The sequence below is a fragment of the Pestalotiopsis fici genome (genome assembly GCF_000516985.1).
Source record: "Pestalotiopsis fici W106-1 unplaced genomic scaffold PFICI_Scf_1, whole genome shotgun sequence".
NCBI lineage: Eukaryota > Fungi > Ascomycota > Sordariomycetes > Amphisphaeriales > Sporocadaceae > Pestalotiopsis > Pestalotiopsis fici.
In genome coordinates, this window is record NW_006917091.1 from 5,381,490 (window position 1) to 5,403,082 (window position 21,593).

The following is a 21,593-nucleotide window of genomic DNA, read 5'->3' on the forward strand; positions in this document are numbered from 1 at the left end:
TCGTCATACCATATAAGTACGGAAACTCAAGGATATCAAATGAGGCGATGGGCTGGAGAGTCCCAAAAAGACAGCCACTGGACGGGTGTTGGATGGTCCTCAAAACGCAACCAGAACAATACCCATAAAGCTGATGAGAAGAAAGTGGGAAGCTGAGGATCAGTGTCAAACAAGGATGGTCCTAACGACCAACAAGCAAGCATGTTTACTCACACTTCGTAACCACCATGCCATTTCCTCTAGTCACAATTCGTACTTCAAAATTAGATCAATCCTTATCATTTGAACTCGTGAAATGTTTGGTAGAAACCCTAAGATCGCTGAGAAATTGACTCCAAATAAGTGTCACTAAGCGTGCAGCTTACTTTACAGCCAAAGTAAAAAGAACTATTCTTGGGAGAACGATTTCGAGCCTAACTCATACTGATATATAAAGACAAATTGGGAAAAGAGATGCTTGTATAAAATCATATTCTAATTTGATTTGCTGCTAGAAAATGACCACAGACTGTTCGTCTCTGTTTTAGCCTATGCTGTGATGATAGATTAGCGGCAATAGGAGAAGAATGGCAAAAGTATATAACACCGGGGATTCCTCAGCCATCACCGATGTGAGGACCTCAAGCGGCACAAAGCGGGCGACTTGGCGAGCCTTCTAGCACGTATGATCGCATGCAAGAGGAGTTTTCCCAAGTGAAATCTACATTGAAATAGTAAGTCTATGAGTGTTCCCAGTGATGCAACACATGATGGCCAACCCCAAAATTGAGTGGACAGACTGCGGCAATCGAACACTTCTGAGTCAACCAGATATTAGTGCCAGCCCCGCTCTTTAGAGTCAAAAGCTTTAGGTCTGTGACTCTAATGCCCTGGAAGCGGCACATTGCTACACGATTAAATTTAAGCTTATGTTTTGCTGACGGTATTTTAGTTAAGATAAGGCCTGTCCCTTGGGCTATTGCATCGGAAGAAGTGCTTTTATCCCCTAAAATCCTTATTTCAAAGCTTTTCACGCAACCTGGCTAGCATTTAAAATTGTCAGGGCATGCTGCTACCACTGTACGAGAATGGCCAAAGAGCATGCTCGCAATTGTTGGGGAACAATCACGAACTGGGACCTATATGCCCACGGAACGATGGGGACAATATGCACCATAACAAAAATAATAAAATAGAGTTTTTTTTTATTAATATTCAACTTTTTAATATCGGGGAATGCCTTGAAAATGTAGGTGGGAGACATCATTACCTACCTAATAGGTAGATGTGAAGCTGAGACCAGGCACCAACTCCACTATCAATACAATTCAGGACGTCTTCACTCTAGACTCAAGGCTCAGTGTTCGTACGTAATTACTCAAGATGCCCATGGAGAATTGAAGGCCAACTCTAGCTCCACTGCTACTTCCATTTGTTCGTGTTCAGCATTCGGAGTTTGTTTCGGGTACGGCAAGTGCGATCAAGTGCTTGCCTACTCGTGCATACCTCGACAATGTAAGCAAATTCAGGACGGCTCGGGATTTCAAACACTGCGTCAAAACACCATCACACCTGGACATTGACATTTCAACAATCTTCGACTGTGATGCAACCCCTTTGAAGAGTCATTCCAAGTCTACTCACAGTCTCTCGATGGCAGATTGGTCTTTCTCAACTCATTCTGTCCAGTGTCCCTCGTCAATCACGGCCTAAACTCGAGGTAAACTCGCATGTCAACATGGCTCGCATAACGGATCTCCCAATCGAGGTGATGGCCTGTGTGCTGAGCGAGCTTGATGATATTCGATTCCTTTCAGCCACACTTCTCACACGCAAACACTTCTACAACTCTGCCGCCGAAAATTCAAAAGTCGCACGCAACATTCTGACACGGCAGATCACTTCGAATCTTTTGCCGTACTCGATTGCAGTGTTTGAGTCGTCCCGCCCGCCCCAGACACATACAAATGCTTCAATCGAGGAGTTGATCAATCTTCTCTGCCATGAGCCTGAGCAGTTGGTGGCCCGCATGAGAACGATGCATCTTCGGGACCTCGTACACCTTGGCCACGTACACGACATTATGCATACCATGTCAACGGACTTCATGCGCCAGGCCTGGTCGCTTCTTGGCCAAGATCACCTTATACTCTCCCCAGTAGAGTCCTTCCGAGTCAAGCGGGCCTTTTACCGGTTTGAACTTCTTTGCAATCTGTGTCACCGACATCCAAGTACTATCGAAAGTGAAATTGAGAAACGATATTATCCTACAGAGCAGCTTCTGAGAAAGCACTCGCCGTGGGAGAACGAACAGCTTGGATGCATCTATAACTTCATTGAGGAGAAGTTTTCATTTGGTACGTACTTGCTTAACACTTTGAATACTATTGCTAAGTCGTCTTATTGCTCAATGAATCCCCAACGCGACTATAGCTACATTTCAAGTTCTCCGCGAAGATTTTGGATTTGGAGCAATATTATTCAGCAGCATCAGAGATAGGATCAATGAATACTGTAGACGAAGATGGGTCCGTTTATACTTCTCTACATCTACTCAAAAGACATGGTCACAAGATCTTGTTGTTTCGGTTATTGGGCGTGGATGTGGCTAACTTGGATGCAAGGAATGCAAGGGTCTGCTGTTCACTCACGCCTTGATAAATGAAACCTCAAATGACGCAAAGAAGATGAAACTAAAGTCAACAATTTTGTCACCGGAGATCAGAATCTATTACCATCTCCGTCAAGCGCATGGCGATGGCGCAAGCAACAAGCTTCTGTATGAGTACAGCCCTGAGGAACGAAGGACCTTTGCGTCACGCTTTGATGATCATGATACGGACATCGGGCCATATGAAGCATGGTATAATGCTCATATGCACCAGAGTAACATAATGTGGGTCTTGGCCGTTTCCAAAATCGGGCGACGACTGCGCAGCTACGTGTTCTGGGACTTGAAGCGCATAAATCAAAACAACCTGCTTAAAGAATTTGAGAGCGCACCAAAGTCCAGATATGTTGAAGATGGCTTTAAAGAGTGGCGGCACTCCCTCGGAGAGCGTTCTACGATTTGGGAGAAACGTGGCAGTGTTACTGGAGGGAAGTTGACACTAGCACAGTAGTTTGACCAGCCAAGGTTTCTAAGTCGGTGGCTAAGCTGTTAAAAATGTAAGAATAGTGATGCAGACTACAATTCTAAGTTGGAATCCTTTCTGCTTTTGCAGGCACTTGGGTATGGTCGCATCCAATGGCACAAGGCTTGCTGGGTACTCCTGCATAACACAGCAAGAATGTGGCTGTGGTAGGGGAGGACCTAGCCGAAGCCTTCGCAGTGTATGATCAAGCATTGGACAAAATTGTGAGGTACAGCGGAGTGTTAAGATTATAAGCTGCGTTCAATGGCTGGAAATCTATGGCGCTGTATTGATTGTCTATCCATGTACATAAGAAACCCTCGCTGTAGCTAAACAGTTTGCGTGTATTGTTTGCAAATCTTCCCCGCAGTCATGGTGGCGAGCTGCTCCAAAGTCCCACCTCCAACAATCTCTAGGACGCCCATTCTGACACCAAAAGCGCTCTTGAACCATCGAGCAAGTTCGACAGAGAGCAAGGAGTCCAAACCCATACGCGCCACTGTCGATTTTGTGTCGACTTCTTCGTCAGGACGGAGACGGTACTCAAAGATTTTCTTGCCAATTTCAGTGGCGAAGAACTGAATTGTGGCTTTGTTCCGTAGCTGCTCTGCGGCATTGCTCTTGTCTAGTGATGCAAGGAAGCTCCGCAATGCATCCTGCTTGTTATTTGCAGCAGTGGAAGCCTGTTTAGGCATGTTGTGGTAGGTGCCCATACGCCTATCCCGACGCCATATAGATCTGCTGTTGTCCAAATCCTGGCCTACGTGCAATCCCATCACAATCTGGTGTTGATTTGACCGAGAAGCAGAAGATATACCTTCCATGGCCTCTCCGGCGGGCTTCTGGCCTTGCAGCAAGATGAGCTCTAGACAGTCCAGGAACTCACTTTCGTGAACTCCATGGAGACCTTGCGCCTGCAAACTCTGTGCTGCAGACTCATTCTCGGAAACAAAACCAGCATCAATGATGGGGCAGATATTCAGAACGCAAGCGGGCAAGCCAAGACTGTGCCTGAACTTGCAGAACGCATCGTTGACCGCATTGGCTGCCACGTAATTGGCCTGGCCACTGGCGTCCAGAACAGAGATGATTGAACTGGCCAAGAAGAAGAAATCCGGCGTCTGTTTATGTTGCAAGAGAGAAGCATGGAGATTCCAAGCCCCAGTGACCTTTGGACTGATGACCTCGCGCCATTGAGACCACGTCATGTCCATAAGAGAGATATCCTGAGAACATCAGCAGAAGTGCATACTTGGGCCATGGCATAAAAACTCACCCGCAGCACCATTGCAAGATGCAACACTCCTTTGATAGGGAGTGTCGACTGCGCCATGGCAACTTCAACATCCTCTTCTTTGTCAGCGGAGCCCGCCACCGAGACCACTGAGCATCCCATAAGCTCCAGCTCTTTGAACAACATATTGCTAGACTCGCTGATACCGGAGCTTCTAGAAAGAAAAGTCAGATGACGCGCCCCGCGATCAACCATCCACGTGGAAATGGCTCTTCCAAGACCTCCTACGCCACCAGTGAGGAGATAAGTGCCTTTAGGGTCAAATTTGATACACCTCACGTAGGGCGCAGCGCTCAAAGTGGTCTCTGGTGTCATGGTAACAGCTATCTTTCCGATGTGCGCAGAGTCATCGAGAGTCCTGAAAGCCCTCTCTATGAGGTGAGCAGCAACCACAGTCAGAGGTTGAATTGGGCGAAGAGTACCCTGCTCGGCATGACGGAGAAATTCGTGGCAAAATCTTTATAGCAATACGTTAGTGGTAGCCCAGGACCTCGTCAAGATACCATTTGCGCAACGCTGTGCGCACCCTTGGATCTAGCACTCACCTCCGAAACAACGCGGGCCTGCGTGTGAATTGGATCGCCTCAACACCGTGGTACGATCGGTTATGACCAAAGGGCATCATGTTCAGTTGACCCAATCCATCAGCATCCCGACGACTAAGGTCAATCATGCAGCCAAACTCAGCAACGCACTTCCAGGATTCGTGAAGGAGCTCTCCAGTCAGAGAGTTCAGAACCACGTCGACGCCAGCATCATGGGTTTCTCGCATGATGCCGCTCACGAACGTTGCATCACGAGAGTGAAAGATCCGCTCAGGTGGGACCGCGAAGTTTTCCATCAAGTACTGCACCTTTTTCTTGCTTCCCACTGTCAGGAATATCTCGGCACCTAGCATCTGGCAGACTTGGATGGCTGCCAGACCAACTCCGCCACAGGCTGAATGAATAAGCACAGTTTGACCTTTCTCAATCCGCGCAACGTGGATCAGACTGTATAGTACAGTCCCAAAGCAAACCGGAATTGTTGCAGCTTGCTCATATGCCATTGAATCGGGAATCTTCAACGCGAGGTCGGCAGGGATCACCGCATGTGTAGCAAAGCTGCCACCGTCGCTGAACAGCATCACCCTGTCGCCCGATTGAAAGCCTGTCACTCCTGATCCGATTCTGCGGATAATACCAGCTGCTTCACATCCGAAGCGCAGATCCTCTGTTTCAATATGACTGTGGATTATGCCCTTGCCGGTAAAAATGTCGAAAGCGTTTAGACCGACAGCACGGATCTCTACCTCGACGTGGCCGTCCGGAACATACGGCATCAGTTCTTTTCTTTGCCAGTAGAGTGTATTCATGAATCCCTTCTTTCCAATTCGCAACTCAGCCGAGTCCCCATGCGCGGTCGACTCGCTACTCAGCCTTCTAATCTCGTCTTCCAGGGTAACATGGCGGAAACGCGAAATCAATATTTGGGAATCGCGACTGGCATATTCCATGTCTGGGGCTAAAGCGCCTGCGTCAACTTCTTCCAAGATCTTCTCGAATACATCCATAACGAGCTGAGGTTGGGTGAGAGAGTCTATCTCAGAGATCTCAAGCGTATATATCTGCAAGCCGAGTTCCGACCGCAGCGAACGCGAAAACCCAAGAAACTGTGCGGCATGGTAGTTCTCGCTGGCTTCTGTTTGCACCGTAGGCATTAGCCATAGAGTCTTCTCGGCAAGAGAGTTCATGACTTCTCTGAGAAGTTCGAACTTTGATTGATCGTAAAGCTTGCCATTCAAAGAAGCTTCTTCCAAGTTGACGCATGAGATCGAGACCTGTGAAGGTGTCGGGGGACCTTTGCTGAGTTCGTGGGTGTCCACATTCCAACCGCGGTCATTGAGCTGTGTCTTCAAGGCGACGGCAATGTTTGATGTCGCCTTCTCGCATAGAAGAGTAACATTGCCACGCGAACGTCCGTTGATAGTGGCTTGAGCTGACTCGGCACGGGCGACGATAGTCATGATCTGGCGGTACGGTTCTTCCGCTCCAAATGAGACGGTCTCTGCTCCAGAGAAACCAGACGATTTGAGCTCACGATCCCAGCGTTCAATACCCACAAGTGGTCCGCCAAATCTGCCGTCAGCTTCACCGAGCCACCAGCCAGAAAAGTGCCCGAATATGTAACTGACGGTCTTGAGTGTGGGCAGAGGCTCCGTCAAGAGGAGGATCCCGTCATTCTTCAACAATGAACGAACATTCGCAAGCGTTTCTCCGATGAATGGGGTGGCATGGATAACATTTGCTGCAATGACAAGATCGTATGAGTTTTGAGCATTTTCAAAACCCTGCTCCAAGGGCGGCTTTGAGGCATCAAGAGTACGGTACTCCATGTTTGGAACATGTGAGAATCTCTCTTTCGCCTTGGCGAAAAAGCCAGCGGACACGTCTGTGAATGTGTAGAGGGAAAACGAGGGCATATCTGTAGCATCACCGACTAATTCGCGCAATACGAGTTCGGTGGTGCCGCCAGTGCCAGCTCCGACCTCAAGAATTCGCAGGTTTGGCCGCGATTTAGAGAAAGAGCTCACGAATTGGCCGTAATTGTAGCTGTTGACATTGTAGACTTCGGTGAGCAAGTTATCTCGCGTGAGAACGTCAATGGTGTCAGTGACACCTGAGAATATGGACGGTCCATGTTCGCAGACACGCTTACAAGCCTGAGCGAACGGCGCGTGAGGGCCAGTACTGAGAAATGTCACATGCTCGTCAATCAGACACCGGCGCGCAGTTTCATCCAGCTCTGTTAACCATTTGGTGTCGCGGATCAGAGGAAATGTTCCTGTCTCGAGTGCTTTGGACATCTCATCGCTCATCCACTCTTGCAATTTCGAAAGGTGTGCATTGGAGGCAGTGATGTTGCGCACTTTCTCAAGCTCTTCCATGATGCATAGCAAAGTGAGCTGGTGTTCTATTGCGAGATGCTCGCGGTTTAGCGGCGGTGGTTGGAGCATCTGGAGGGCTTCAGAGAAATCGAAAGCTGGAAACCATTCCAATCGCGCCAGTCCGTGTCTGTGGGACACTTGGTTGAGCTCTGTGGAATCCTCAAGAGGCGCCAACTGTACACCCTTGAGGGAAAATATGGACTCTCCAGAAGATCCCACGCAGTCAATTTGACAACTACCATGATCCTTCTTATTCCAAGTGGACTGAACGTTCATGAAATCACTCCTCGGACCGTATATCTCTAGATTTTCGACCATGGTCGGCACGTACAATCTGTTGATATTTCGACAAAGGCCTTGAGAAGCTGCTACGAAGACCAGTTGCAGGCAGCTGTCAAGTTCTGCAGGGTGAAGTATGAAGGCATTGTTGGAATGATTTCCTGTATCAACGATATGTGCTTGGGCAACATGATCTGTTGCCGATGCAGTAATGTCCTGCAGGAGGGCAAATTCAGGACCGTAGCTCAGACCAGTGCGAGACATGGCACTATAGAATGTCTGCTTTGAAACTTGACGTGGAAGGACATGGAAATCATTGGCACGCTCAATATGAGGCGTGAATACGGTTGTGATTTCGCCTACGCAATGTTCGGTCCAGTTCTCACCATCGTGAGACTGTATCTGGAAGTGAAACCAGTCGGAGTTGGTCGTGTCAGTAAGCCGACCGGGGCGTAGAGATGTGATAATTTCCACAGATTGCGACTGTTTCAAAACCAAAGCCTTTTTGGCAACGACGTATCGAAGCGAGAGCCCTGAAGTGAGAGACAGCCGTTTGACTTGCCTGATCGCTTCGCTAGCTAGAGAGACGTACCCGGCGAACGGGAAGACTATATTGCCGCCAACTTTGTGATCAGTGAGCCAAGGTAAGTCATCAAGATCCATGATATTGCGCCAAACAGGTTGCGAATCCGAAGAATCCAGAGTCTTGAGGCCAAGGAGACAGTGTCGTGGGTATTGCCGTAATCGAGACGCCCTAGAGATTCGATTTTCATACCAAAACGATGGTCCCGTATGGTCCCATGGGTATGTTGGTAGGCCTGGGAGAGTCTTCCCCTTCTGAAAGAGGGGCCGGAAATCGACAGGTACACCGTATTGGTATAGCTGTCCGAAGGCTTCTAGCATCGCCTGATCGCAGTCCTCTCCTCTCTTTTGTGTCGCAACATATTTGAAAGCCCCTTGAGGTTGGCCGATTTGCCGCAAAGGCCCCCCTAGTGTTGCATGAGGACCAACTTCCAGCAAGACGTGATCGCTAATGATGGTTTGTGCCATTTGGATAGCTGTCGAAAACCTTACACGCTGTACAAGATTCCGAACCCAATAATTCGGAGAGCTTACATCTTGAGCACTGGCTTGGCTGCCTGTAACACTTGAGATGAAAATAGCCCCCTGATCGAAGAAAGTATCATTGCAGGACGGTCGCTCCGCCTCCAGGTGATGCAAATACATATCTCCGAGGATAGCCATGTGAGAAGAGTGATAAGCCATGTCGACCTTCAAGAGACGCGTAAACACATTCGGTCTATCTTTCCTGATTGAAGCCAGCGATTGCTCAATAAGAGCACGATCGCCAGAGATTGTCGAGCTCGAGGGGCTGTTTTCACAAGCAATTACAACCCCCTCGGCCAGATATCGAGAGGTTTCTTGACTCCCTAAGCTGACTGCAGCCATAGCACCTTTGCGATCCGCCTCTCTGGTAACTAGGCCACGATAGAATGCTGCTCGGATTGCCATCTGTAGTGAAATATGGCCTGCAGCATAAGCGGCTGCAATCTCTCCACTCGAGTGGCCGACGACGATTGCAGGTAAAACACCTACACGTCGCAAGTGGTGGACGATCGCGATTTGGAGAGCTGTGCACAGTGGCTGGGAGAGCTCTGCCGAGTTGAATTTCTCAATGTCGGCGTGATCAGACAAGACTTCACTCAGGGACCAATGCGGGGGTTTCGGCAAAACCTTCAGCACGGTGTCCATTGCAGAGATGTCTGCACGGAAATCAGACGATGAGAATAATAACTCTCTGCCCATGCCAGCCCATTGGCTGCCCTGGCCACTAAACACCATCACAACTTTCGGCCCCCAAGGTTGATTAGATGTCTTGAGTAGGTTAGAGATCTTAAGTGTACGGCCTTTCGATTCCACAATGGCAAAAGCACGGTGAGGTAAGTTCTCACGGCGCATGGAACGTGTGTAAGCGATATCGTGGACTTGTGTTGGGTTCTGGCGAATATGAGCAGTATACAGCTCAATTTGTCGTCGCAAGGAGTGTTCTGTATATGCCGAGAACGGCATGAGAGAGGGCAACTCTGTATCACGAAAACTTGCAGGGTTCGTTTTTGTGGCTAGCGTGTTGTGATTGCCGATGTGAGCTGTGCTTCCGGCCTCGTGCCCACAAACGTGACCATTAGGCATTCCATTCGTGGCTGGGGCATATGAATCTAGGATTACCTTTCATGCGCATCAATACCACACCACTATTCGCTAATTTCATGCACGCGCAGTGATACTTACATGTGAGTTGGAACCTCCTATTCCAAAGGAATTGACACTGATGCGGTGTTGTTTGCGAGGTGGGAATGGTGTAGGCGCAACAGGTATGAGAAGGCGGTCGGCCCCAGGCACTATCAGAAGGGGATACTTGTTAGACTCGCTAAGACCTTATTGAAGCTAATTGCGACGTACTCTTTGGATTTCTAACTTGGAATTTGATGTTAGGCGGTATGATGGCATTTTCAAGGGCTAACACAGCCTTGATTAGACTGGCCAAGCCAGCAGAACCTTCCGTGTGTCCGATATTTGGTTTGACACTCTGGTAACAGATATTTTGTTAGACGGACCATCCAAAAAGTGGAAATTGAGCATGTTACTAACACCAATATAGACACCGTGCTCGCCGAATACATTATCGATCGCTCTCGTCTCGATGGGATCACCCGTTGCCGTACCGGTCCCGTGACACTGTTTTTTTCCCCTCGGTTCAGTAGATGGATGTTTGGTGAAGCAAATGGACATACCTCTACGAATGCTGTATCGCCTGGATCTAGACGCGCTCTCTTATACACCTGGCGAATGAGCGCCTCCTGGGTTCGGGCTTGTGGCTGCATCAAACCCGCCCGGCTGCCGTCGCTGTTACTCCCGGATGCTCGAATAATGGATCGAATGGGATTACCATCTCGAATGGCATCGCTCAGTCGTTTAATGTAAATCGCTGTGATTCCCTCCGCCCGGGCGAATCCATTAGCTCCCGAATCAAAGCTTTTACAGCTCCCGTCGGAAGACAAGGTGCCCTCGGCAGCCATCATTTCGGTCAACACGGGACTTAATTGCAGGCAGCCACCGCCAACTATAGCACCCTCAATTGTTCCGTTTTGTAGTGCATTACATGCCTCGTGGAGGGCTACCAAGGATGCCGAGCAGGCAGTATTAATTGTCATACTAAAAAACAAGTTAACAGAGTTCCGTGAAGTTGTCGTTGGCGTTCAAATAAGAAATCAAGGGCAGATATCAAACACACCTGGGGCCTGTCAAGTCGAATTCGAAAGAGATACGATTTGACAACATGTAATCCTCTACTCCTGTCATTTGATAGTTTGTGGGAAATTGAGGATCTACATTCTGCAATCTGAGCCAAGTCGAGCCAAATGAGCCTATGTAGCAACCAACTGGCCGCCCTCGATATCGTGTCTCCCCGGCATCCTCAATGCACTCTCTTGTCACTTCTAATAGAAGCCTCTGCTGCGGATCACACCTTTCAGCTTCTTGGCGCGAAAGGGAGAAGGAGGATGGATCAAAATGGCCAAGGTCCTGATGGAGAAAATAGCCGTTCTGGTCGCGAATGCTCAACTTGCCACCAAGAGAATCACTGAACCCCTCAGAATTGAAACGAGGTTTGTCGACCAGGCTTTTTGCATCACGACCATTAATGAGAAGTTCCCAGTAATCATTCGTGTTGCATATACCTCCAGGCAGGCGCAAGCCAATACCACAGATAGCGATGGATTCCATCACCGGCAAAATTTCGAAGTGTTCACGGTGAAATCTCCTAGATCTGAAGAGCCGAGAAGCGATGGAATAACCAGGTGATCGATTGTTTATTGTGAAATCACACCAGAAATACACACAAGTCTGTGTGATATATATATACACGTGTGTCTGTGTGTGTGCGCGCGTGTATTATTGTAGGTCCTTAGTGGGGCATAAGGACCGAAATGTTATTGTTGATCAAGGTGGTGCTTTCCTATTGGAGTTTAAACTGGTCTGATATGGGTGTCAATTGTGTGATGTATTGATCTATGTTCTGCGACTCTTAGCTTTGACGAGTTGCGCACTTATTTGGGTGGCCTCCGCTAATCCCCGTGAGGTCCCGTACATCTATCTGAACATCATGGGGTTGATCCGTGTGCTCAAGCACACCCCAGTGTATGGGAACCATAACCCACCATCTGACAGTTATGTACGTGCGGCTCAGCTCCTATCTCAGCGAATTTATGACGCACTTTTCCGAAATACCTAAGTTAGTGTATTATGCTATTGCCCATAGCACTTGTCCCTCTTGGAGAGTCTCTATGCGGCACACACCGAACCTGAATGATATGATTAGACAGGTACAAAAAGAAGATGTGCGAGTTTCGTGGACTACGAGAACATGGCGTCCAATCCCGACTCACAACGGTACCGAGGTGCATCATGAGTTCAGTCTCATGCTTACAACTTCCGTGTCTCTTCAAACCTCATGGTCTTACGACTTTGACAATTTCATGATGCTATGAGGGATGCTGAACCGGTCCAGAATATGGCATTACTTTTCGTCATGGATATGCTTGGATGCCTGTAAACCTGACCTCCAATCAAGACATTCAATTGGGGAGAGGGAAAGATAGGCGAAAAGCCTCCAGCCACTGACAGAGAGGTACATACTCGGTACCTGCTGCGTAAGCCTACACTAGAGCATGCTGGTATCGTTGTCCACCTATGATCCGCCCCCAGCTCCCGCCCCCGCCCCCCACAAGGCAAGCATCGTTTATGTTGGTCCGAAAAAGGAGAGAAGTGCGAATGCAGTAATGAACAGTTGAACTGGGGCTACGCATATGCGGTACTACGTGTTAGGGGTCCTGAACAGGGCCAAAATGAACATAAAGCATCAGCTACCTAGCCTAGATGCCTCTAGTGGGGCTGGCGGCTACTAAACAGCCGACCAAAGCCGACCTAGGCCTTCAAGATACCCCGAGCCTTGTGCCTGGTGCTTGGGAAGTGTACCTCTCCGTTTAGTCGCTTAACGCGCCAGATACACAGTACGCAAGTACCAGAAATAAAAAAAGAAAGTTGTTGCGTTTACTCACATGTGTCACATCTTGGTCAGAACCTGTCCACTTATTCTACCTGGTGCATTCTCTGTGCACGTTGCAACCGTACGCCTGCACACCTTTCCACTTGGCCCACACCATGCAAGGACTCTCTCATTCACCAAGTACCGCTCAGCCTGCCGCGGAGTGTCTAAAAAGGGATGATGGTATCTGTGCCACTGTCCTACATGGTGGCACAAGTATCTCCCAAAAGCATCAGGCTCAGCCGTATCTACGTAGTCTCGAGTCCGGTGGAGGTTTACTATGTACGTACCAGTGCAGCCCCTCTCATCTGGAACAGAAAACAACCCGGAACGCGGACGCCCACATATAGTGATACAGCCAGGACTTGACAGGGTCAACGCATCTCTTCTTGGCTCTGAGTTTCACAAGGACTTGGAATCGTATAACAACACACTGACTACCGAGACGATCTGTCGCACGTGTTATTCAGTTCTTGTCCACACTCTCCAGCTTCCCTTACCGATTGAGTCAAAGGTCTTGTTGATCTCTCGTTCCAAATTTCAAAACACTGAAGATTCCGGGATTCCCGTAAACATGGCTCAAAAAGCAACAGCTTACGGACGCCGGCTCGTTCCTCAAGTCCTGGACGAATTGGCTGAGACGGATCCCAAGAGAGTCTACGCTGCCATACCCAAATCGGCTGATGTCAAGGACGGGTTTCAAGATGTGACTGTGGCAGATCTTTCGCGCTGCGTCGATTTCATGGCCAGTTGGCTTGACGAAAAGTTCGGCCGAAGTGAGAGCTTTGAGACCATTACATACATTGGACTCTCTGATCTTCGCGGCCCGACAACTCTACTTGGCTCCATCAAAGTTGGATACAAGGTAGGCAAAAAACCCACCAAAGACCAAAAAAAAAAGAAAGAAAAAAGAAATTGTCAATGGCGTTTGCTGATGATGACAGCTCCTGGTTCCTTCACCGAGAAACCCGCCTTCGGTTACCTTGCATCTGATGGAGCGCACTGGCAGCACCAAAGTGTTGTATGCTGCAGAGCTTGCTCCCTTGATCAAGCCCCTCCAGGATCTGGCACCGTCATTCGTTTTTGATGCTGTGCCTTCATTCCAAACCATGCTCGATAGTCATCCAGCTAGATATCCCTACGAAAAGAGCTTTGAGCAAGCTAGAGATGAGCCGATTGTGGTCTTGCATTCTTCTGGATCAACTGGTAGGACTGCTGTCTACTGGTCAATCGATTGCGACTGACAACTTTCAGGGTTGCCCAAGCCAATCACCATCACCCATGGTTCTATCGGCGCCCATGACAATGATCATAACCTCCCAGTTCCAGATGGACGAGAGAGATCAGACTCAACAGTGTTCACTCTCGATGGAGATGATCGGCGCCTATATGTCATATTGCCATTTTTCCATGTACGTTTTGTTGTGCTATTCTCACAATAGAGACCAATGCTAACAATGAACAGCTCGGAGGCTTCGTCTTCTTTATGGGTACGTTCGATGACGAACTTGCATCTTTTCTTGTTGTGACTAATAATGTTAGATCATGCCCTCCTCAACAACTTGACGCTTGTGCTCGGACCAGCGCATGTGGCTCCGGATGCAGGGCTGCTCACGCAGATTGCGCAACAACAGAAGCTCAGAGGAATCATGGTTGTGCCTGCTATTCTGGAACAGCTCTTGCATGATCCGAAAGGCCTTGACTTGCTGAAGAGCTTCGAGTTCGTGGCCTGTGCTGGAGCTCCACTGCCGGGCCCAGTCGGTGATCAGGTTGCCATAGCTGTCAAGATGTTCATCTTCATCGGATCCACCGAGACCTTCCCTCTCCCTGAGCTAAAGAAGGGTCCCGAGGATTGGCAGTACCATGAATTCAACCCAAACCTCAAGCACGAAATGCGACCCTACGGTGACGACACGTTTGAATTAGTCATTCTTGCCGATGAGACCACAAAGGATTCGTGCCCTGTCTACCACAATATTCCCGGCGAAAGTCCTTTCTTCACAAAAGATCTATTTACACGGCATCCGACGAAGCCAGATCTATTCAAGTATTACGGTCGTCGGGACGACATTTTGGTATTCGCCAATGGAGAGAAAGTCAATCCGATTCCCTTGGAGCAGCATGTTCAAGGAGACCGTCTGCTCAAAGGGGTTCTCCTCGTTGGCAATAAACGTACTCAGTCAGCTCTTCTTGTAGAGCCTCGTGATGCCCTAGATGAAGCTGGGCGCAAGAAGTTGATTGAATCACTTCGTCCGCGTATCGAAGAAGCCAACAAGCTCGTCCCCGGTCAGGGCCGTGTTGGTAAAGGCATGGTTTTCTGTGCCGTATCCGATAAGCCGTTTGCCAGGACTGGCAAAGGAACCATCGTCCGCAAATTGACTGAGACTGCTTACGAGCAGGAGATCGAGCATTTGTATTCTACCTCGTCGCTCGAGCAGAACTTCGTCTCGGTGGATTTGAGTGGAACAAACGTGACAAAGACTGTCTACGAAAGATACAAAATCATTGGCTTCTTGCGACAAATCTTTGCGTCTTCCTTTGCTGCAGCATTGTCTTTCGGGGAAGATGAGGATTTCTTCGCCCACGGGCTCGATTCCATACAGACACTTGAGATCACGGGCAACCTAAAGCACAACCTGGCGAAGCTGACTTCCTCCTCCATCGATTGGATATCACCGCGCACAATCTTTCAAAACTCAACACTTGTAGCTCTCTCGGATGTACTGTTAGACTTTCTGAACAACGGTACCGTCCCCGAGACCAACTCAGAGACCGCCCGCGCGCTAGCTGTGAGCGAGACAGTGGCACGACATGTGGAGAAGCTTCCTCAAAGACCAACATCTGCCATTGATCCCAAGACTGTGCAAGGCTCAAGTGTGGCCATAATCGGCTCAACTGGTTATGTAGGCTCGTATCTTCTGTCGACCTTGATGAAGAACCCCGAGGTATCTCGAGTTTACTGCCTCAACCGAAACGATGATGCACAAGTAAGACAGGAGAAGTCCCTGAGCGGGTTCGGTCTTGACTATGAGGCACTTTCGAGCAAGGTTACTTTTCTTAAGGTCGAGCTTGGTGCACCGCGCCTCGGCCTTGGTCAAGACCAATGGGAGCTGATTGCAAACACCATCGATTCCATTGTTTACAACTCCTGGCGTCTTGATTTTGAGATCGGAATTCGCTCCTTCGAGCCATTCTTGCAAGCCACGAGAGATCTGGTCGAGTTGTCTACTTCTAGTAACAACAGGATCAGAATCATCTTCGTCAGCTCAACGTCTTCTGTAGAAAACATGGCCCTCACATCCGTAGTTCCTGAAAAGCCAGTAGCGGACCCCCTAGCTGCAATGAACACGGGCTACGGCCAGTCTAAATTGGCTGCCGAACAGATACTGGTCGCAGCCAATCGCAAGACTGGCACTCCCGTATCTGTCGTTCGCATTGGGCAGGTTGGCGGCTCATCCAAACCTGATGCCACAACCTGGGCCGATCAGCCCTGGATATCCGCCATTGTTCAGACTTCGAAGACACTTGGGTGCTTTCCCAGCCCCGTAGCACCAATAGATTGGGTACCGGTCGATATTGTCGCCACAATCTTGCAGTCCATCGCCCTCCGCGCCGCTGTGGACGAGCCACAAGTCTACAATATTGCCTCTGAGCCGCAATCCTGGAGCTTGCTGGTTGACTTAATTCGCCACTCTACAGACGTCAAGGAAGTTGTACCGCTGCCGGAATGGGTTGATAGGCTCCGAAAGATCTCCAACTCCGGCAGTCCTGACGTGACACGATTGCCTGCTCTTCGGCTGTTGGGATTCTACGAGCTACTTGGTAGTGGCACAGATTCTCTTCAACTTGCCACTGAACACACCCAAGCGGTCTCCGGGGTGGAGCTCAAATCTCTGGAGAAAGAATTGCTAGAATCCTGGTTAAAGTCTTGGGGGGTCTGATACCGCTAACTTCGTATGAAGACATGCCTACCGGGTCTTAGGTACATCAGATTGTATGTAGCGTTATAGTCTACTCTTTAGGCACAACAGATCGTCATCGTCGTAATTGATTTTATCCAACACTTTTACTACATGTATGATGCAGCCTCACTTTGTTAGTCCCAACATATACGCTGACGTACCGAGAGGTGATCTGCATGTGATCTTTCATCGGCTACGTGACCCGGCATTATATTTGCTAGAAATGGGCATATCTCTCAGAAATAGGTATGCATGTGCGGAGTTGGTGTGATGAAATCGAACGACAGAGGTCAGATCCGAAAATGACATGTTCCCCGAGCCCTATGCTGTAGCCCCTCACACCGGATGCGAGCGCTTTCTTCAAAATGACTAGATCAGCGTAAGTAAGTAATCTGCAATCGTTACGGATCCTATGTACGGCCCGTGCCGGCAGCTCTTGGCTGTAGCGTACCGAACACTCGCCAGCGCAATCCGGCCTTGGTTCCCAAATAGCTACAATGCAAGGTAGGCATCCTTGTAATCGCGCAAAACGGTGCCAAAAACATACCTACCTACCGCCGTGGCCCCCACAACAAGCTAATTACCTAGGTAATTTCGAATGCATCATCAACACATTGCTTTTTGCGTTTGGCGCACCCACAATGCAAAGTACCTTCCCCCCCCCCGGCGGGCATGGAGGATCTTTTGCCATACCAGCAAAACCAGCTGCTACATTAACCAGAACCTTTACAGCATTCCAGGATAGGAATACGGGCCGGTGTCTACTTGCACATAGCACAGAATAAGGAAGAGCACAAGGTAAATCGCGCCGGATCCAAGACTAGGGCGCGTACCGAACTCTGCAAACCAACATCTATAATGCATACCTAAGAAGGTGCATACACACAACCGACCCGCACACATTAGCAGCCCTCGGCGCTTGAGATCGTATCTCGATTGGTGCAAGAAGTGGAACGCGGTGCTTAATCCTTGGAGACCGTTGGTCGCCGTTCAAGTAATACTCGACAGCTCTTGACAGAAGTACCTCCAAAGTATCGCATCGTTATGTCTGATTGTGGTCTGCAACGAAACTGCCGCCGCCCCCAACTACCTAACGACCCATCGTCGTGCAAGGTTACCCACGTACGTACTAAGCTTTCAGTCGTTCTCGGCTGCATACGATCCGTACAGAGTGGACAGCCGGGCGGGCCGAGCAAGCCGGGATCCTTCCGTACGCCAGTTGCATGCTTAGTGCTTACTTCATATGCTTCAAGGTTACAGTCATGGATCAACTTGCAGCCACTAGGCCGTTGGATCCCATCGACACACGCAATTTGCCAATCTGCATCCTGATCTGTGACCCTTGAGGCCAACATCTTTGCTGCCACCGCCAAGTTGTTGACGGTATTAGTTGTCCCGTAGACCAACTGCAGCCATAACGAATGTATCAGATTCGTCATACTGGTAATGTGACTTACGACCGGCAACAAAAGTCCGCCTAGATAACCAAATATGACTGGGGGCTATCATTTTGCTTTTTTCAATTTGTCACGCGTAAGGCTGAGACAGCCGAAAGTTCATTGCTTCCGGTCGGCATGTTCAAGCTACACAACAAGGATGCAAGCCCTGCCAAAGCTGCTTTCAGGCATGCATATCCAACCAAGTTACTATGACACGGCAAGGATCGGGATCCATGCATTTGGGATTTGCCTCACAACGCTGCCTACCTATTTCATAATCCAATATAACCTCCTGCATTCCTGTGTAACTGCATATCTTGCTTCATTGGTGCGTTTTACTGCGCTATTAAATTGCTGACCGGTTTACAATGTCCGCATTTGCATGAGGCTGGGCCGCCTGTGCCTCTGCAGATATATCCGTCCTGCCTGCCCCCTTTGCCCCTCCAACGATGCACCTGCTCATTTCCGGGGCCATGGGATGTTCGATCTTGGTGAGCACACCTCTCACGTCTCACCACTCGTTCCTTCCCACCATCGATGTTTCTTATATTGTAGTTTCTCTGGTTCGTCGCACAACGTCCTCTTCAATAGTGCTCAAGTCCTTTAATCGTCTAGGACGCGGGGGCGTATCGTAACCCTCTCACATTACCTTGACAATACGGTATCATTCTACGAGATTTCGTGAGGCATTCAGTATGGACTTCGACAATACACCTGCCATGGAGGCGCCTCCGGGTTTTGAGTCCAACCTCGTGAACCCGGATTCGCGCGCAACCACTCGAGTCGTAGTATCCTCCGTCGCATTAGCGATTGTTGCAATATTTGTTCCGATACGTGTATTCGTTCGATACAAGATAGGATACTTCAACTCAGAAGATTGTGAGTTTATCTTGGACTTTTAGGTTAATTAAAACTGACTTTCCAAAGGGGTTCTTCTGTTTGCCACTGTACGCCAAACGCACTCTGATTTGGCTTGCAAAGTGTATCCTTGTCCTAACAACAGTGTACAGGCAGCATTCATAGTACTGGAATCAATGTTAATGATTGTTTCCTTGTATGGTGGTGACGGTACGCATCTGGTAAGCGACCACGCTACCCAGCCGGCTTTGTTTGGTTTTAGCCTGTGGAGCATGAGCTTGACCAGCCATGATAGCCTGGCAGAGAAAAAAAGAGAAAAAAAGCATGGTACTGATAGTTTATTCTGCAGTGGGATATTTCATTGTCGCGTCTCTTCGACACGCTCTACGTAAGCTTATCAATCTTTACCCAAACTATTTGTTTTGACATAGAGCTAAAAATACGGTGACTTCAGTACGAAAATATCGCCGAGATCATGTATTGCACGACCATGTTTCCGATCAAATATGTCATGTTGCACCAGGTCAAGTCGATATTCTTCGCGCATGATCGTAGAAGTCCATTTCACCGGATCATCGTCGTTCTGATCTGGGCCAACCTTTTGCTCTATGTCGCCTTGGGATTGGCTTTCATCTTTGGTTGTACCCCACGCGAGAAGATATGGCACCCTATGATTGAGGGTCGCTGTATTTCAGTGGTCACCTGCATGTCTGCAGGCGGTGCGCTTAATATCGCTTCCGATGCCTCGGTTCTGATCATACCTTTGTTCGGCATCTCCAAGCTTCAATTGCCATTGAAGAAAAAGCTTTTGGCTAGCTCCGTGTTCGCGATTGGTGTCTTGTTAGTCAATAAAGGATCCTCACCTCAATTGAGCACTACTAACAAACCTGTTTAGTGCCACCGCCGCAGCCATTGTTCGATTTTACTACGGTCTTCAGCTACTGACGACCGAAGACACGACCTGGGTTTTTATGGACATTGGGAATTGGACGTAAGTGCTCGTATAGATGCGTCATATCTGTTTGCGCGCATGGTCTCGTCAGACTGGCTAACCAAGCTCTGACAGAACCATCGAGTTCATGATGGGCTTCATCGTCGCTGGTGCCCCATACGTCCCTCGTCTATTGGAGAATCGCTTCAGCCAAAAGAGCCCGTCACAAGTGACGCCTGCCATTGTCAAGACGACATTCTACAGCTCAAAGGTGATGAATCGAACAGATGGACAGGATGCCGGCTGGTCGGCCCTTCGGGAGCAGGACGACATGCCGTTCGATGGGACAACACAAGCCTATAGTATGAGCAATAAATCGAGCAATCGATCGAGTGATCGATCCGAATTAGTATAAGAAAGATGAGATGGACGAGTTTTTATCAGCGGCTCCAATCTGTGCTTGGAGGAGTATTCATTTCTATTATCTTTGTTATCCTGTCCGTCAATCGTTGTCAAGAACGCGTAGATGGATGCCTGCCAAGAGTGGTTGATCGTCTTCTCTGTGGTTACTCAGGTGAACCTTTGCCTGCTTTGTAGGACAGTTAGTCAAACTGCCCAGTTTAGTGAGCGATTCGGCAGTGTTGGGGGTTTCCCATCTGTTTGCATCTCCTTTCATCGGCTAGTTGCCATTGCGCACCCTCAACACTAGTCGTAAGAATACAGGATTCAAAAAGCCTTGCGGTGAAAAGCGTCTGAGATTTTTATCTAGAAGGGATCAATACAAGAGTGTGTTCAGAGGGCAAAGTAATAGAAACATGTAATACCCGGAGATTCGTTCGTGGTCACCGATCTAACCACCGATACAGCAGAAATTCTTTGTGCTGTATGTTTCTGTTTTCGTCTTTTTAGTCCGTGCTGTCTCCCTCCTACCCATTCGTCATCACTTTCCCAATTGCTGCTGCGTGCCACCACGAGGTCTCAGATCTGCCTGGTAAAACAACCCTGAGCGCTCGTCGCGGAAAACTAGACCAGGTCACAAAGCGCCTACCCAGGGATAGTAGTATTTGTTCTCAGCGCAGGCGGTGACCAAATCTCTCTCAACATTCTCCTGTCGGGCAGAAATGGAAGAAATTGCGACCGCGCTTTAGTGGGTGCGCATAACCAAGGCTGTGGCTCCGGGAGTCAATATGACGCTCCAGATGCACTAGAGTAGTGTATTCGAGGTCAATGTTTGAAATGTTTGTTTAAACCCGCAGCTTGGTGATGTTAGTCACCAGTGTTTCGAACTTTGCTTGATCGTAGATGGACCATCTGGTCACCATCCATACCGACTTTTGTTTCTGGTTACTCTTGAGCCGCCTGCGGAACTTTTCGAAAGATCCACGAAAGACAGTCATGCCGTGTGAGGATGCGATCAAGTCTGTATCGACATTGTTGTCGACTCCATCTTGTAAAGCATAGTGGCCGCTGACAACGTCGGCTTGGCTGAACAGCAAACGCAGGTGATTGAGAGTCAATGTCAGCACAGATTGGACATCTTGTCGCGCGAGATTCTTTTTGTGTCACCGTTGCAAACGGCTTGACCCTGCCAAGCCCAGGCTTTCTCCCCAATCACTCAGGCGAAAGCGCTGTATTGACAACTGTGACCCTTAGCCCGACCGTAATGTGCCTTTTGAGAGATTTTCCT

General features: G+C 48.9%; 4 protein-coding genes across 4 annotated transcripts; 3 read left to right on the forward strand and 1 right to left on the reverse strand.

Moving 5' to 3' along the window:
* Positions 1 to 1,717: 1,717 nt before the first annotated feature.
* Positions 1,718 to 3,101, forward strand: PFICI_01587 (uncharacterized protein; the record flags this gene model as incomplete). The annotated part of the gene is made up of 3 exons (XM_007830168.1): positions 1,718 to 2,336; positions 2,413 to 2,507; positions 2,604 to 3,101. 3 exons carry the CDS (start codon positions 1,718 to 1,720, stop codon positions 3,099 to 3,101), a joined length of 1,212 nt encoding a protein of 403 aa, XP_007828359.1.
* A 341-nt stretch (positions 3,102 to 3,442) lies between these two features.
* On the reverse strand, positions 3,443 to 10,692 carry PFICI_01588 (uncharacterized protein; the record flags this gene model as incomplete). Its single annotated transcript, XM_007830169.1, has 8 exons — positions 3,443 to 4,339; positions 4,390 to 4,864; positions 4,953 to 9,732; positions 9,793 to 9,838; positions 9,902 to 10,011; positions 10,073 to 10,199; positions 10,262 to 10,348; positions 10,405 to 10,692. The coding sequence occupies 8 exons, from the start codon at positions 10,690 to 10,692 to the stop codon at positions 3,443 to 3,445; spliced, it is 6,810 nt and encodes a 2,269-aa protein (XP_007828360.1).
* Positions 10,693 to 13,290: 2,598 nt separating this feature from the next.
* Positions 13,291 to 16,657, forward strand: PFICI_01589 (uncharacterized protein; the record flags this gene model as incomplete). The annotated part of the gene is made up of 4 exons (XM_007830170.1): positions 13,291 to 13,581; positions 13,661 to 13,922; positions 13,971 to 14,132; positions 14,259 to 16,657. The coding sequence occupies 4 exons, from the start codon at positions 13,291 to 13,293 to the stop codon at positions 16,655 to 16,657; spliced, it is 3,114 nt and encodes a 1,037-aa protein (XP_007828361.1).
* Positions 16,658 to 18,812: 2,155 nt separating this feature from the next.
* PFICI_01590 (uncharacterized protein) lies at positions 18,813 to 20,321 on the forward strand (the record flags this gene model as incomplete). Its single annotated transcript, XM_007830171.1, has 7 exons — positions 18,813 to 18,996; positions 19,045 to 19,064; positions 19,128 to 19,196; positions 19,325 to 19,363; positions 19,430 to 19,815; positions 19,871 to 19,966; positions 20,042 to 20,321. The coding sequence occupies 7 exons, from the start codon at positions 18,813 to 18,815 to the stop codon at positions 20,319 to 20,321; spliced, it is 1,074 nt and encodes a 357-aa protein (XP_007828362.1).
* Between the last annotated feature and the right edge of the window lie 1,272 nt (positions 20,322 to 21,593).